Source organism: Musa acuminata, chromosome BXJ1-6 (genome assembly GCF_036884655.1).
Source record: "Musa acuminata AAA Group cultivar baxijiao chromosome BXJ1-6, Cavendish_Baxijiao_AAA, whole genome shotgun sequence".
In the NCBI taxonomy this organism is placed as follows: Eukaryota; Viridiplantae; Streptophyta; class Magnoliopsida; order Zingiberales; family Musaceae; genus Musa; species Musa acuminata.
Genome location: NC_088332.1, coordinates 11,657,802 through 11,675,026, shown reverse-complemented (window position 1 = coordinate 11,675,026; position 17,225 = coordinate 11,657,802). Strand labels below are relative to the sequence as shown.

The window sequence follows — 17,225 nt, the reverse complement described above, 5'->3', positions numbered from 1 at the left end:
CTTTACTTTTGTTTATTTATTTGAAAGGATGGATCATCGTTGATCGAGAGGTGAATTTTGTCTTTGACTAAAAACTGTTTGTAAATATGATGTTCTTACATACTCATTAGCTTGTATAAGATCATCAAATAAAGGACGAGACATATGGTTAAGATGCAGATAAATTGTTCTCGCTAATATTTTGCTTGCATAGATTAACCAAAGCAATACATAATACATTTGGATTGCTCAACATAGAGAGATCGGCCCCTTCCACAGAAAATTGATTTGTTCTTGAACAGACCAAGGCTCCATTTAGGTTGCTTTTTTTACTTAATACTCAGGTGACTCAAAAGTTCGGTAAACAATATGTGCATGTGAGTGATGCCATCAACAACAAGGGGTAGAAAACCATTCATTTCCAAGTTCATCTTATACATCACTGATAGAGCATAATTTGATAACATGACGGATCATATCAGCACCATATCTCTTGAATAAGACACGAACCCCCCCTCCCCCGTAAAGATCGGGATGATGTCAACCGAGTACATCATTATCTCACAAAAATTGAGATAAGTACCGTAAAAGACGGGCTTGAATGAGGCAGCATCAGTTGGCCATCAAAGAAATCAGGTGCATATGTGATTGTTCATCTCAACTTTTCTTCCTTTTTGGATTTTGGTAGAGTTATGAATTTATTTCATGCACAATAGACAAGTTGAATTACCTTATTTTTTTTATGACAATCCATGGATTTAATATAAATACTATAAAAAAAATATTTTATTTATAAAATTCTATGGAATAAATGACCAAAGATGGAATTCTAAGTTTTTATCAACTAAATTAATTAGGAGTTCGTGTTTTTTGAATTTTGTGAAACTCATAGTTTTAAGTTGATTTAATTTCTAAGTTTAATCCCACACAATGTGGAAGGGAAGGGATTGAGACTCTCAACTTAGGATTAATTATCTTTGGTAAGTGGTTCTTATCAATTATTGAGTCGTGACGGCATCCAACATTACATTGCACCACATGACGAAGCAATGCCTGCCATTTCTCTCGTGTGGATAACCAACGACGAAGAAGATAACTACACGTCTTGCTCATGTGTTGAACGTGATCCAGTCTCTCTCTCGTCATCGGGTCTTCTTCCTCCTGCGCACGGATTTAGCATGCCTTAGCACATCCATCCACGTATTCGACCCGCCTTCCTCTCCCTGTCGTACCACGACCGCTGCAAGGCCTCTGACGCTCGCAGCACCACCAGAACGTAAGGAAAAGACGCAACTTTCCCCTGCACCGCTCGCATTAAACCAAGCACCGGTGCGGTTGGTCTCACGGCTGCCGTCCGCCAGTCTCAGGAGCGCGCACGGCGCCCTCGGAACCAGAGTCTTTGGCCGCTTCCTGCGCGCCTCCCTTTGCTCTTCGTCCCATTCTTTCCTGCGCTGTTCAAGGAGTATTAATTAAGTAAGGTCTTGTTAGGAGGAAGGCGGAGAGTGTGGAATGGTGGTGGGGAGATGGAGTTCTGGCCGGAGTTCATGGCGAGCAGCTGGGGGAGGGAGTTCGTGGCGGGAGGGATCGGCGGCATGGCCGGGGTCGTCTCGGGCCACCCCCTCGACACGCTCCGCATCAGCCTGCAGCAGCCGCCGGCTCCATCGCCCGCCGCTGCCGCTACCGCTACCGCTACCGCCCGCCGCCCCGTCTCGGCCGTGGGCCTCCTCCGCAGCATCCTCGCGACCGAGGGCCCCGCCGCGCTCTACCGCGGCATGGGCGCTCCCCTCGCCTCCGTCGCCTTCCAGGTCTGCTTCCTCGTGTCTCGGAGAGCCTACAATAACTGCTAGCAATTAGCAAAGCTCATTCGTATGTGCATCGATCGTCCTTCCTTGTGCAGAATGCCATGGTCTTCCAGGTGTATGCAATCTTCTCCAGAGCTTTTGATTCCAAGAGCATGAACGAACCCCCTTCCTATACAAGTGTTGCGCTGAGTGGAGTTGGAACGGGCGCCTTGCAGAGTCTGATACTAAGCCCGGTCGAGCTTGTGAAGATAAAGCTTCAGCTGCAGATGACCGGTGACAAGGGCTACAAAAGAGGTGGGATAGGACCGATCAGCGTTGCCAAGGAGATCGTAAACAAGGAAGGGATGAAAGGTGTATACCGAGGCCTATGGATCACTGTCCTGAGAGATGCACCTTCACATGGAGTTTACTTCTGGACATACGAGTACGCAAGAGAGCAGATTCACCCGGGCTGCCGGAAAACTTGCCAGGAAAGCCTTGGAACGATGCTGGTCGCCGGAGGATTAGCAGGAGTGGTGAGTTGGATCTGCTGCTACCCTTTAGATGTGGTGAAGTCCAGACTGCAGGCGCAATCGAAGCCTCAGGCCGGCCAGCCGCCGCCAAAGTACCTCGGAATTGTGGACTGCATCCGCAAGAGCGTACAAGAAGAAGGTGTTGCTGTGCTGTTCCGAGGAATGGGGACTGCTGTTGCCCGGGCCTTTGTTGTCAATGGAGCCATCTTCTCTGCTTATGAGCTAGCTCTTAGGTCCTTGGTCAGCAACAGTCGAGGGCTGGCAATGGAGGAGACCTGAGCTCTCAAGGGTGAAGTAAAACTAGGAATCCTGTTCCATATGTTCATTGGAGTATTGATATTACTCATCCATAGTTTGTATCCAATGTTTAGATTCTGTTGTGCAGAAAGAAAAGAGCATAAGACACTTTGGTGATAAGAACTCGTTCGATGTAGCTATGAATGAAAGAACTGAGTTTGAAGTACATTCTTTGGTTGAGATGTCATTCGGCTCGATGTAGTTAGAGGTCACGCAATTAAACTGGTGTAGTGTGTGAATTCATGTATCATTCAAACACTATTTTGAGGACAAGAAGACCATAACAACTGATCATGAAGATTAATGCATCAGTTTCGGATCATGAAAATTACACTGTTTCCAAAGACACATTCATTCTTCTATCAAAATTCAACACAACTGATTGAATTATAGTTGATTCATTCTCTCCCGTGTAAAGAAGCAAATTACATGATTCTAATAACTAAAAGCGGAATTCAAACATTCGCTTATGGATCAAGTTCTACATATCATGGTATGAAGAAACTCAATTAACATTAAAAAAAACAAAAACAAAAGAAAGAAAAGTAGCTACACAATCTTGTTGAGAATAAGAATTGCTAACATCTAAGATAAAGAAACGAGTAACAAGGATTATACCAAGCAAAAATGCAAATTCTCAAGCGGCCACGAGCATGTGTTTGTTCTGAGAAAATGTGGCTTCTTCATTGAGATCTGATGTATGTATACTCCTGAATGTTTTCAGCAGAAGCAGCAATCCATCTGAGAGTCCGAATTATTTGTGCTTGTGTGCATTTATTTAGGCATCTTCTTTCTATTAAATTGGAAGAACTGATGCAGCAATCTATGGACTTCACCGTAGCCTTGGGTGGCTGAAACAAACCGTTGCTTTATCCACAGGGGTAGCTTGTTAGTCGGGTGTGAGGGACTCCGGTTTGATGAGTTGCATGCATATCGTGAGTCCACCAACAAGACCGCAGCGTAGTCATTTATATGCCTAATAGCTCGACCTGCAGTAGCAAGGAAAAGATCATTGACAGAGCCAATAACTAAATGCTATTTCTTAATAAAACTCAAAAAGAAACCACACCGATTGATTGGTTCACAGCCTTCATGCACAAGTTCTCATAGTACTCTTTTCCTCTTTGCTTGCAACTTCTTAAAAATTCAAAGCCAGATTTGCAGTCATCATAAGGTATACCACCGAAGGACTCGCTGCATCGCTGTAAGGGGGCTTCTCCTAGTCCTTCTATGTGTTTTACTCTTTCGATCAATTCAACATCAGGGCTTGGATATGGAAGTCCAACCATTATAATGCAACGACCCATACCATCACTTAGATTTATACCTTCAGAAATCTTTCCACCAACTACAGCTAGGAGTACTGCTCCACTGATTCCTGAAGATTTCGGTGTTCTATCACAACATGCAATTGTTTCTTTGTACTTCTTAAGTACAAGATCAATGTCGTTACTGCTTCTGGGTTCTCTGTATACAATTTTTTTCTTTAGAATTTTTGAAAGCAGTCCTGAAGCCTTCCATGCATCATAAACTCGTCGTTCATAGTCAAACGAAGAGAAGAACACTACTACTCCTTCTGGAACAATTGCCACTAGATTGCAAAGTAGGCGCCCCAGTTCTTCTATCTGCTTGGAAAATAAACCATACAATTACATAAGATAGACATAGAGAATAAATTGGCATTATTCTCTTAAATTAAGTAGCATAATAACAATCAGAAAGAAAAATATGAACTGTGATAGCTATATACAGGATTCTAAAAAAAATCTTCTAGGTGCCTAGAATTAGGCTGCTGGCAACAAAAAACGCTCATCATCAAATTGCAGATGATGCATAGTAACAATTATGTCTAAGACATTAAAAATTCTCAAATAACTATACTCCATTCTTGTATACACTAACAGGTCTAAAGTAGCTCTATATGCAACTAGGCCATGAAGATGTAGCTAACTGCAAGCATGGAATAGCTTCAAACAATGGAAACTATTATGCATGGACATCAAATGAATGGATATGCAGATAGTGCAAGTCTGAAAAATAATGAACTGTGCTGGTAATTCAACAATATATTTTTAGGATTTCTTATATTCTCCTATCATATCTATGAAAGAATTGGTTTTAGCCAAGTTTACTAGTGTCCATTTAAAGTATACAAAAAAAAGTAAGACGACCTTAAGACCCCCTAAATTGTTTATCATAAATAAGCTATCATTTTCGAAAAGAAACCAAGGATTTTGTGTTCCAAGCATACTGAGGCACACCAAGTAAACACTACTGGTCTACCTGGTTACTGATATGTGATCTCGTATTGTACTGAGAGTGTGCCATCTAATCTTGGCATTATGATAGCTTGTTATTGGTCATACAAGGTGAGTGTCATGCCATGCTGACTAGTCCAATTGCTCCACCCAGTGAACAATAGATTACTAAAAAGTTGGAATTTAAGTTAAAACAAGAAACTGACATCCATATATTACCAGCCCTACTCCATGGCCATGCTCATAATGTCCTGATCACAATCATCCCATCATCAATTAGTCAATAACAAAAAACAGCCCTTTCAGAAGTGTTCAACAAATATAACAATCATATCAAAAAGATTCTTGTTAATAGGCAAATTCAAGGAATGATAATACATGATAACAGTAAAAAACAAGCCTTAATGTCCCAACTTCTTGGGTTGGCTGCATAAATCATTTCCCATCATACAAAACTATGTAGGTCAATATTCCTGGTTAAAGAAGGATGATACCCTATATGCTAGTAATAAGTCCAGGAAGTACCGCAATGTGGTCCAAGTTGAATATTGACAGTTTATGTGATTTGAATATCTGTCACAATATTTATAGAGTATGGTAGTCAAATCCTAGTAACCGAACCAGGTCCCTCTAGTTCTATTGAAGAACATGAAGGGATACAGATAGTGCTGAATCACTTTATCTGCTACTTACAAAAACAGCCTCAAGACCAAGTGCCCACTAGCACAAAGATCACAAGATCAGGAAAATTCAACACTAATGCAACTCCTAGAGATTTCTAACACAGACAGCTAAATACATAAGTGCCAGATCAAGAAACACATGTCAAAGTCATGCTCAAACAATCAACAAAGAACCTAAAAAAAGAGGAACTACAAAAATCAGCACATTCGAGGTGGTGAATGACTCAGTTCACTATTCTCTATGGGTATATACTTAAAAGTTAAAACTATATGCTATTACATTTCTCATTTAAGCTCAAGGGAAAGTAAAACAGAATGTCTTATAACTTGAGTTGCACTTATAAAATGCAATGGATATATGAGGTATCACAGGTCAGTTTACTTGAAAATAAACTTATGACAACATTTTGAAATAATAATGGACTTTTCCATGATCTACTATATATAATAGAATTTGAGTTGCATTACTAAATGCAATTGATATATAAGGAACTACAATTTACTTGTAATAAATTTAAACACCATTTTGAAATGATAATTGGCTTTTCCATGATCTGTATAATTTGCATTCAGTGCTAGTCTAGTCACTTTTTCTAGGTTACCAACAAGTGGTGAACAGTAACTTACACCACAAAGTTCGTTGGCTATATCTTAGATAATTATAATGTGTTGGCCCTTTGTATTCCTCAATAAAATCCATTAACCAAACCTTTTTGTTCGTTCATAAATGAAAGTGCAGTGATGTTGTATACATCAACAATATTCATTCCAGAGTGACATAAACCTTTCTTTCATGAATCAGTCACAGTTTAATTATTTCAATAACATTCATTTAGACATTACATATTCATAAGAAATACTATCAAACAGCACGTTAACTTTGCAATAAACATCTGCTTTGAGCCTTCGGTTCAATATAGCATCTAGCATTCAAATAAAATCAACAGAAATATTACAACTATTGTTCCATCAGTGAATTAGAAATTATAAGACTGAGAGCAAACCATGTTCAAAGAACTTCTTGAATTGTAACTGAAATCAAAATTGATGCCTGATGGTCCACGAGAAACTGAAATGGGCAAAATACTCTCTGGAGGGACAATATGGTTGCACGTGTAGAAATGCACTTGTTCTAGTGACAAGCTAGGGAAGAGACGTGCTCTTGTCTCTTCAATAGGCTGGAGTGTCCCCCCAGCCAGAATAACAGCATATGATTGATCCAAAATCTGCAGGAAAAAATTTTAAGTTAGGTTGCTACCGTCAAAACAGTCTTTGTATTTTTTTTTAAATTTTAGTGGACCTGGGAGAATAGACCTCAGAAAATATTCTCTCTCCAGAAAGCATCACAAATTTAATGTATTTTTCTTCTCTTTGATCAGCAAGTTTCAGTCCTGAGAGTAATATTCTTCCATCTCTATCATTGTTTGCCAGTGAAATTATAATATCAGCTAATGCCTGAAAGCCAGATAAGATGCTTCCTTCTGTATCATTGCCCTGACTATCAGAATGAATGGAGTCTCTCAGTAAGCCTGCCAATTTAGTTCCATATCCACTTACCTGAAAGCCAATAGGGTCATCAGCTGGGAATAAAATCCAAGGATAGATGGATGCCACTAATGTGGTACCTTGTAAATTATTTTGCTTTCTTTCATATATCTGTGGAGTTTCACGAAGTTGATGTTGTCAATGTTAAGAGAAAATAAGAACTCATTTATCGTCATCGAAGTATCACCAAGTTTCCCTTTCAACTCCTGCTCATTTCTGCAAGAATCGATGCCATGAAATTGAAGCACCAGTTGAAGGAAGGACCGAATTAACATGATAAGTGTCTGGATGTAGCGTCGATTTCCTGCTCCCAGACGACCTCGAAACTTGTCAAGGTAGAACTCAAGGTTGCAGAGTACTTGCTTCAACTGACAATAGAATGAAATCAAAGAAGTGATTTTAGCCTTGTTGTGTTTAGCCAAGCATGATAAACACTAGTTAGATTAATAAGTTGAAGTTGCCAAAACACCTACTGTAACCAGTAACAAACATTAAACAGTAACTTCTATGGAGTTACATAAAGCAGAACACGTATCAAGATTCTATGGATAAGTTGATCATAAAGTCTCTAAGTTTAGCTCAATTTTTTGGTTGAAATAGGTTCTATTGTTTTACAATCGCTTGTTTATATCCATCAAACAATTTCATACATTTGTTCTGGAGGAGTTACCTGCATCTGGGTGATCTTTGCATTGTACATGCTGGTGAAGGAATCAGCTAGGTTGTGGGCTTCATCAATAATTATTATATTCCTCCTCAAATTCAAACCTAACGACTCACGAGCTGACCTCAACAATAGGGATTGGTAGGGAAGCACAACGATATCAGATGAACGAACCATGTTACGAGCTCCATAGTATGGACAGCTCCCGATTTTACTTCCAAGCTGCACAAGATCCTCAATGTCCATTGCACCCCTGTCCTGTACCTCACTCTTGAACAGATTCTGCAATTTCTGCTTTCTTAACATAGGACAACCAGATGCGATCTTTGTGCACCGTGCCTTCCCCTTGTCATTCAGGACCTTCATAAGAATGCCCATTGTATAAGTTGCAGCTTCCAATAATAATATCATTAGCATCAAGAATCAACAATTTGTCTGAATATCATTCTATGGTAGCTTAATTGACTCACTCTAACAATTAGCATGCCAGGAGCAAAGACTATAAAAAGATAAACAATAGCCTTAAGGGGATAAATCATCATCTGCATCATCTTGTCGCGTGTATCATGACTAAAGAAAGCTGGCGAGGAGCAGCACCAGTGTATCTCAGAATTCGTAACCAGATAATAATACTAAAGGCAAGTGGTTCTCAAACCGTAGAACCAAAAAGAAAAGGACAAATTGAAACAAAATTTTATAAAATAAATTTCACAGACCTTCATTTTAGCATCTTTCTGGTTCTTTTGCAAGTCCAAGCACCGTTCATTGATCTGGTTAGTGTTCCCCAGCTTCAAAACCTCTGGTCACAATCAGATATAAACATAACTCGTGCAAGATAACCTCTCTAAACCAACACATCAGAATACAATCTCACCAGAGTTATTACACAGGTTCTTCCTCGAAGCTAAACAAATGACATTGAGCTCCGAAGCAAAAGCCGTCCTCTTGAACTCCTTCACAAACTGTGACAGCTGTGAATGTGTCCGGCTAGAGAAATAAACCTGTGGCGTCACCTCCTCCTCTTCTTCCTCCTCATCGGCCTCCTCATCGCTGCTGCTCCAATTGGAACCCCTTCCTCCCTTCCTCTTCGGTCTCCCAACGCCATTGCCCATCCCCTCTTCTTCGCTCTCGTATTCCTCCACCAAATACTCCTCTTCATCATCCACGGGCTCCACAGGGATCTTCTTCCCGGCCATAGGTTTTGCAATCGACGCCTTCCTGTCAAAATACCCCAACGCAAAACTATTTCTTCTTCTCGGAATCTCTTTCTTATCCGCAGCGGTGACGTCGAAGTCCCTCATCCATTGGGGTTCATCGTCATCACCACCATGGTTGGCTTCACCGGGATCTGCATTCAGCGTCGGGGGACCGCGACACGGCTTCGGTTGCCGCTGTTTCCTCCTCTGGTCAACGACCCACTGCATGGCGCCGCAGATGAGGCTTAGGGTTTTACCAGTCCCTGATCCCAAATCAAAGAAGGGTCGTCGGGGAAGGAATCCATAACAGGTCGCGATGTGGAAACGGAAACCGACGGAGATGGAGAAAGCAGAGAGTTGAAAGGAGTACCGGTGGGGCTCTCGAGCATGGCGATGCCGCCTCCTTTGTCGAGGAAATCGTAGAGAGAACTCATGAAGTCGGTCTGGATCGGATAGGGCTCGAAAGGGAACGCCGGGAAGTCGCGCCGCGGCGGCTTCGAATCCTCTTCTCCCATTTCGCCCCCTCGTTCTCCTCTCTCTTCCGCCTCTTCTTCCGCGTCTTTGTTTTCCCGCGCTGTTTTCGTAGGTTCGACATGAAGCCTATATATCATGTTTTTATTTAGATATATAACGGACGTTATAAATCCCTAAATGTTATTTATATCAATCCAACTGATATGATGCAGTAACAAATGATATACCGAATTCTCTTATCTTATCTTGTTAAATAAAATAATAAAAATAAAAGGTACACAAATTGTATTATGATCAAATTAATGAATATTGATCGGTATATATATACGTGTCCGATTTAGTTTAATGCATGATTTAATGCAACATAAAAAAATTCTAATCCAAAATATTATTTTATATACTTTCACAAAGTATATTAAACATAAATTTCTTAAAAGTTCAAATGCTATTTTTTTAAATTATATATCAAAATACAACAAAATAATCATTAAAATATATTGAAAATACATCAAGAATAGTAAGAGAAAAAAAATTAATAGGCTTTGATGAATGCAAACGGGTAGAGAGTCAATCATAACTAATAGGATTTGTGAATTTTAATTTATGTTTTATGAGAATAGAAATCCCAATTTAATAGAAAAAGGTTTACTAGTGGTTGAGGTAGAAATGATATTTGATGGAGTTTCTATTCCATTATATGTTACTTCCCTCTCATATATTAATTATTTTTATTTTTATTTTTATTTTTTATAAAAGGTAAATAACGAATGCGATATGATATGCGACGACTAATGAACTGCGTGAATACGGGGGAATAAAATTGAAACTTTGCGTGGCCAAATTCAAACCTTCAAATAAGAATAATGCGTAATCGAGGACACCTCCCGTGCGAGGGCAAAGAAAAAGAACTCTCTCGTCGTCTTCAGACCAGAAATCGACCGTCCCAAAATGCGAAATCATGCGCTCAAGGACTACCAAACGCACAGCCCCATCGATCTGAAAGCTTTGATCCTGCTCGTACCACCGCCCGATTTCTAATTGCCCAAATCTCCGTTTGATTTGGCTTGCGCTTGTTTCGGTCGACCTATGTTCCTGTCTTGCTCCATCGGGACCGCATCGGATGACCCCATCGAAGATACGGCAACATCGATCGGATGCGGAACGCCGCTTTACCCGATAAGAAGCGGATCGTAACCCGTTCATGTCATCCATTTAAACCGCATGTGGATCCACATAAAGATACCATTTATCAGTGTCATTAGCAGATCTAACACTATATCTCTTCCATGTGCCTCACCAACTGTGTGCTGTTCGACAGACGTCTCCATGTGACCCCTCCAATAGATTAGAACGGAAACTATTCATGATTTCTCATGTTAATGGCTAAAGAACAAATGACAAACGCTTTATAGAACAGATGCAAACTTGCTTTTACGTATTACACCATCAAATAAGAAGCAAACAATTAATCATTTATCCCATACAACCTGAGATTTACTACTCATTGCATTGGAAAGAATACATCAGCAGCAACGAATCATACCTACTACTGTTGCAGTGTGACAATCTGCTATTTGTTGGAGCTGAGCTGACTACAAGAAGTGAAGCTGTAAGCTAAGCAGAGAAATATCATGGTGAAAGTAGTTCCAGGCCTGCTTTCAGATCCTCCAATGTTATTGTCACTAAACCATCAGTGTCGGTGCAATCAAAATCAAGACGAAGATCTAAGTTTTCACGAGCATTTGCAAGCAATGGACCAATTAAACCCCCATTCATCTCCCTCCTTTGTTTATCCGTCGTCTCTCTGTCGATCAACTCTGCAACGGCTTCGACGCTACAAGATGGGTGGAGCTTGAACCCATACAGTAAACTATTCTGATCTTGGTGGTCCATTTTGATATGAAGAATCTGAGCAAGTTCGGTGGTGTTGAAGTCGTCGAAGTAGAAGAACTTGGTTACCCTCCGACAGAACCCTTCGTTCGATTGGATCACACGTTTCATTGGCTCAGAATACCCGGCAAATATCACCACCACCTTTCCACTGTCCATCACGGACATTATTTCTTCGAGTGCCTCTAAGCCATAGTCCTTGTCATCTGCTTTTTGCATTGGAATCAATCTGTAGGCTTCGTCGACGAAAAGTATTCCTCCCTCTGCTTCATTTATCTGGGAAAAAATAGTTTAATGTAACATTAGGATGTTTGATCCAACAACTTTAACACAGCACAGCCCCCAAATTAGTGTAAGAAAATCACATTTTGACCAAATCTATGTGAATACATCTTACATTTAAACAAAACACACTACTAGAAGAAAATTGTGATGGGCAACATAAATGGTTCATGGTGCAATAGAGGGTCGATAGAAAGAAAGAGAAGCAACTTAAAGATCTTTTTGTGCATCGAGAACTACAGATAGAGAAATTAACAGGCCATTTTGTGATGTCAGGTAAATAACTCTGAAGCTAATATCTATTGCAAAATAAAAGTATATATACCTTGCGCCTAGTCTTTGGTCCTGTGTGCCCCACAAATTCACCAACTAGGTCGGTCCTTTGCACTTCTGTTACTTTGTCAGTAGATAAAATGCCCACCATGTGGAGGAGTTTCCCAAGAATCCGGGCGACCATCGTTTTGCCTGTCAGATATCAGAAGCATTATAAGAAATCTTTGCGATAATCAAAGATAATAATTTGTAGTTTAAGTGATCAACACATTCAAATGCATATACATTTTCCCCGAAAAATGTATTATGTTTCAGAGAAAAGAGATTTAGGATTATTTTTTCTTAATATTATGGAGTTGGCCCTTTCAAGTTTAATTCACATCAAAATTACACATAAAAGTCAGATTGTTAAAAGAGATCAACTCGATCAGATGCCAGAGCAGCATATCCAACTTCTTGCCAAAATGGAAAGTTGTATCACATATTTTGCAACTTACGGACCAGAGCCTATCATAGTATTATGTCTGGTAGCAAGTACCTGTTCCAGGATTACCAAGGAACGCCATATGTGGAGGCCTTCTTGGTGCTATATTTAATCCCAATGCCCGGCGCTTCTCATCAAAGAGCATACCCCTAGCCCATCTACGCAATTGCATTTTGAGCTCCTGCAATCCCACAATATTTGAGATAGCTGCTTCAAACTCAGTCATTTTTGCTTTTGCCTCGCTGCATGACTCAATTGCTTTTCGCTTTCTTTGCTCCTCCATATGCCAACCAAGGAGTCCTCGAAGTTTCTCGCTAGAAGCACCATCTGAGAGATGATTTAAAGGGGTCATTCCCTCCTATCATACAAAGAGTACAGTTAGATGTCTGCTAGCCACATGCTCTTTCAAGATATTTCAAGATAATCCGACAATGCTAAATAATGAAAGCTTACATTATCTTTGACACTACAATCAGCATTATATTCTAGCAATGTGCTCACTGTAATGCTATCTTCTGCTCGCAGTGCATGCCAAACAGCCAAATGTAATGGAGTCATTCCATTCTGAAATTGACATAACAAAAAAAATAAAGGTAAGGGAATGTCAGTGCACAAGGATAGTAAACCAGAAACATATGGCAAGGCAGCCAAAATTATAGATCTGTAATCCATGACTTGGGAGAAAAATGAATAATGCTGTTAAAGAACTTGCATTGGCTTTTGCCTCAAGAGAAGCACCGTGTCTGAGAAGCATCCTTGCTGATTCACTGCAACCATTTTTCGCTGCCATGTGCAATGGTGTTTCACCATACTGCAATCAGTATGCACCGATGGGCGTTAACGAACAAATAGTTTGGTAATGCTTACACTGATAAGAAGAAATTATTTCTCTCAGCCTACCATGTTCCTTGCCTCCAGCTCAACTTTCTCTGGACCTTTCCACTCAAGCAGGTACTTGACGATACTAGTATTGTTATATCCAGCTGCCACATGAAGTGGTGTTTGTGCCATCTACAAATAATCAGAAACCTCGATGAACATAAGTGTTGCAAGAATAAGTAGCACTTGTGGTAGACAATGTGATCAACAATTGGCAAGATCTAAACTAAGCACGCCTAACCACAAGAGTAACCTGACTATCAAATGGCAACATTAAGTACATTGATGCTTTAAGTAATGCATAAGGTGAGGTTCTGAAAAGATCCAAAGGCTTATAGTCACCATTTTGCCAAACCAACATCGAAAATAAGACAATGTGCTAATCATCCGAGATTTTAGAATAACACTAACTTATAAGAATTCTGCCCCAAAAACATTCTCTACCAACTGATGAAGATTATTAAGAAGAACATCCACAAAACCCAAATTCCAAACCATAAACAAATTCACAAAAAGCAAATTTAGAAAGATCCCTTGAATTTGAACGTCAAAACCAAATTTCCCCAAGATAAAAACAGGTCACGGATCAAGAAGTTAGAATAACAATTTTCTATTTTATTTCTCTCAAGAATTTAGCAAGATAAGAAAAAGTTGTACATATGAAACTAAAATTTTGAACCGTTAACTCCTACCGAATTGAGATGTATGATATATGTTTTAGCAGCTTAAAAAGAGGACAGATATATCAGATGCATATATTGATCTTGAAAATGATTCAAGAATAAACGAAAGCAACCACTTTTGATGCCTCGGCAAAAAAAAAGTTCAAAGAAATCATTCAAGCACCAAATTGCTTGAACAAAAAGATTAAATGAAAAAAAAGACAAGAATTTTAACGAAAGTGTGGAAAAAGACAACAAAAAATTTAGACACAGCAGAAGCTTATGAAAGCGTCGAAGCGAACCAACAAATCGGCAATAGAAGTTTCCATGTAACTAATTTTATTCGATCAAAAACAGATAGCAATAAGCAGCAAGAACAATGAGGAGCGCGACACGGTCGACGACTAACAACGAATCCATCGAGACAAAGGGCGACCAAGGACGAGAAGGAGAAGAAGGGGGCGTACGACGGCGTTCCTCGCATTGAGGAGCGACGGGTTCTCCTGGAGCCGCTTCTGTACGCCGATGAGGTCCCCGGACTGGGCGCAGCCGTGGATGGTAACCGCCTTGGCAGATCTCGACCGCTGATCGTGGCTCCCCGGCATCCTCTCTCTCTCTCTCTATCTCTCTTCCTCTCTCCCTCCCTCTCTCTGACACACACGGAGAAAGAAAAGGAGTAGAGAGGAAGGGAGAAAGGGGGGACTGCTTTCTCTGCCCTCCACTTGTTGGAACCCACCAAAACAACTGGAGATGAGCGTGCACTATTTTTTTTCCAGCTGTCGTAAATGAAAAGTAATATATTGATTTGTAATTGCATCAATCAATCCCATAATGCAAAGTTTTAATTTTTCTATATTTGAGAAATCGATACTGTCTCACGAAAATAAATAATCACGGAATTTTAGACACGAATATTATTATTAGCCAACCCATCGGCCCAGAGTTGGATCGGATTTCGGCCGGGTTTAATGGGCTCCAATTGGCTCAGACCTCAGAAAATTCGACGAACCACGAAAGCAATCAAGGAATTTTAGACATTAATATTATTATTATTAACCAATTCACGGAATTATAAGCTCATGGAGTCTCCCTTTTGCCTTACCGTTTCAACCGCGTTGGAATCGCAACCAAATTGGTTCGATGGTTTTACCGATTTTTGATTTTTTAATTAAAACTAATAATTTCGATCCAAATCACTGGTTTCATAATTAAAAATAAATAAATCAATCAATCAAACGAGTTGGACTAAGAAAAATTACCACTTTGCCCCTCTCAATAACATATAAATGATTTGTCTTTAGGGATATTTTTTTTATTATTTATAATTTTAAAAAATATAAAAATTTTAAAATGATGAAATTAGAATCACAAAACTAAAACCATCGATTTTGAGTTCAAGTATATCACTTAGACTTAGGTCACAATCGATCATTTTGATTTTGATTGAAATCGTTATTTTTTATTTAAAATAATTTTAAAATAAAAAAATATAATTTAAATTAAAAAAAAGTATTTTAGTTTTTTACTTCGTTCGGTTTTATTCAAATTAAATCTTTTTTTTATGTTATGTTTTATTAGGAAGTATAAAAAAAATAAGCCAATAGATTCATATACATACATATATATATATATATAGACTATATGTCACCTTTTTTTATATATTAGATTCAATAGTTTAATTAGCATTCAATTATTTGTGAAAGTTTTGGTATTTGGTTTTTTTTTTTTTGTCTTACGTGTAACTTTTCTTCTATTTTTCTAATGACTTCAATTTTAGTTTTCGTTGATGATGTAAGTTCATTTTGTCAGCTGTCATCATCCCTCATCATTTATATATATAACAATATATATTATTACATCATATTGTTCTCACCACTTTACTTACCTGAGCGACCCTCTCAAGATCATAGTGTACAATGATATTTACAATATACTTCATACAAGAAAACACCAAAGCCGGATCGAACACCTTCCTACCCTTCTGATCCGACACCGCTGTCGAGCAGCTGATGGGAGCTGAAACATCCATTAGCTCCGCAACCAGCCACCACCCACGGTGGTCTGCATCGGATTGGCTTCACATACGAAGAACTGGCGGGTGCAACAGACTGGTTCTCCCACGCTAATTTCCTCGGAGAGGGTGTGTTCGGATCGGTATGGGTGTGTTCGGATCGGTGTACAAAGTGTTGAAAAAAAGAGGTACGACAAAGAAGAGGATAAAACCCATTATGGAAATAAATAACAAACACAAGATCAAGAATACTTTAGGAAATATATTTAGACTTGAAACGTGTATAAACACTTTCCTAAAAACGATATTTGCACCCTCTTCTCAATAAGATTGCTCTGGGTTTGATGCAAATAGTTTTAGTGGATATGACAAGCCTTTAGAAGATCTGTATTGAGCAAACAATAAAGAATCTTCAGAAAGGAATTAGAGAATGTCTAACTCAATCACTTGGAGAGTAAAGAAGAAAAGCATGAAAGAGTTGTCTTTGTAATTTACCCCCAAATAGCTATTTATAGATATTTTCTCAAAAGACACAACCTTTAAAAATTAACTATTTTCTCAAAAGACACAACCTTTGAAAATTATAACTATTTTCTCAAAAGACACGACCTTTGAAAAATAACTACCAAAAAATAAAAGAAAACACATTTTCAAATAAATCTTTTGAAAAGAAATTCTTAATTTGAACAATTTATAACAATCCGCCACTTGTTCAAATTTAAAATTTTCTCCAAGTGATTAAATAGTATTTATGAATAAAGTAATATATCTTTCGATTTGAATATTACCTTAGTGTAAGCATCACAAAGTGAAGTCGAAATCCCAAATAGCATAAAAGCTTTGAATTTGTTATTCCTCATGACAACACCAGTGATACCACACACATAAATACAACATTCTTGTATTTCTCATAAAATCTCTCTTAGCCCTAATATGGCCTTGGGCTCATCCAAGTTCATGAACTTTTATGAGAGAAACTCCAACTCTCAATCGAAGCGGCACTACTTCTAAGTTCATATATGTGAAGTTCTTATAGTATCTTTGTCACTCTTTGAGATACTTGTCCTAACTTGACTGAACTTCATTAAGAGTATAATTAACTCAACCCTCATTCGGTGACAACCATCACTTTAACATCTTTAGATGGGACTCATAAAATATTTCAAAGTGCTGAACCACTCCACATATCAATGACTTGTTCTTACCCTTTCAACTCTTCATTACTCATTTCATAATGTTGAGTAGGGTTGCTATCATTGGTGGATCTTTTATTCAAGGAGTTTTAGCCCCATCTATTTTGATGTTGATCTTACAACTTCTCTTGTAAGAGGTTT

At 38.9% G+C, this 17,225-nt stretch overlaps 3 protein-coding genes across 3 annotated transcripts; 1 reads left to right on the top strand and 2 right to left on the bottom strand.

The window, feature by feature from the left end:
* The first annotated feature begins 1,114 nt into the window (after positions 1-1,114).
* Positions 1,115-2,756, top strand: LOC135676277 (mitochondrial arginine transporter BAC2-like). Its single transcript, XM_065187254.1, has 3 exons — positions 1,115-1,255; positions 1,468-1,784; positions 1,877-2,756. The coding sequence occupies exons 2-3, from the start codon at positions 1,503-1,505 to the stop codon at positions 2,570-2,572; spliced, it is 978 nt and encodes a 325-aa protein (XP_065043326.1). The 5' UTR covers positions 1,115-1,255; positions 1,468-1,502; the 3' UTR covers positions 2,573-2,756.
* A 145-nt stretch (positions 2,757-2,901) lies between these two features.
* Positions 2,902-9,490, bottom strand: LOC135676276 (uncharacterized). The gene is made up of 9 exons (XM_065187253.1): positions 9,307-9,490; positions 8,615-9,199; positions 8,457-8,539; positions 7,747-8,100; positions 7,157-7,444; positions 6,846-7,088; positions 6,536-6,757; positions 3,660-4,215; positions 2,902-3,579 (listed from the first exon to the last, which is right to left on the bottom strand). The coding sequence occupies exons 1-9, from the start codon at positions 9,449-9,451 to the stop codon at positions 3,365-3,367; spliced, it is 2,691 nt and encodes an 896-aa protein (XP_065043325.1). The 5' UTR covers positions 9,452-9,490; the 3' UTR covers positions 2,902-3,364.
* Positions 9,491-10,790: 1,300 nt separating this feature from the next.
* On the bottom strand, positions 10,791-14,606 carry LOC135676275 (uncharacterized). Its single transcript, XM_065187252.1, has 7 exons — positions 14,348-14,606; positions 13,240-13,350; positions 13,052-13,150; positions 12,793-12,903; positions 12,394-12,697; positions 11,908-12,047; positions 10,791-11,576 (listed from the first exon to the last, which is right to left on the bottom strand). Exons 1-7 carry the CDS (start codon positions 14,483-14,485, stop codon positions 11,040-11,042), a joined length of 1,440 nt encoding a protein of 479 aa, XP_065043324.1. The 5' UTR covers positions 14,486-14,606; the 3' UTR covers positions 10,791-11,039.
* Positions 14,607-17,225: the final 2,619 nt, after the last annotated feature.

Coding starts and splice junctions, on each gene's coding strand:
- LOC135676277 (XM_065187254.1), top strand. CDS start 1,503: ATGGAGTTCTGGCCGGAGTTCATGGCGAGCAGCTGGGGGAGGGAGTTC. Junction 1,785..1,876: donor TCGCCTCCGTCGCCTTCCAG/GTCTGCTTCCTC, acceptor TTCCTTGTGCAG/AATGCCATGGTCTTCCAGGT.
- LOC135676276 (XM_065187253.1), bottom strand. CDS start 9,451: ATGGGAGAAGAGGATTCGAAGCCGCCGCGGCGCGACTTCCCGGCGTTC. Junction 7,445..7,746: donor CAAAGATCACCCAGATGCAG/GTAACTCCTCCA, acceptor TTCTATTGTCAG/TTGAAGCAAGTACTCTGCAA. Junction 7,089..7,156: donor AAAGCAAAATAATTTACAAG/GTACCACATTAG, acceptor ATTGGCTTTCAG/GTAAGTGGATATGGAACTAA.
- LOC135676275 (XM_065187252.1), bottom strand. CDS start 14,485: ATGCCGGGGAGCCACGATCAGCGGTCGAGATCTGCCAAGGCGGTTACC. Junction 12,698..12,792: donor ATTGTAGTGTCAAAGATAAT/GTAAGCTTTCAT, acceptor TTTGTATGATAG/GAGGGAATGACCCCTTTAAA. Junction 11,577..11,907: donor GACCAAAGACTAGGCGCAAG/GTATATATACTT, acceptor ATTTTTTCCCAG/ATAAATGAAGCAGAGGGAGG.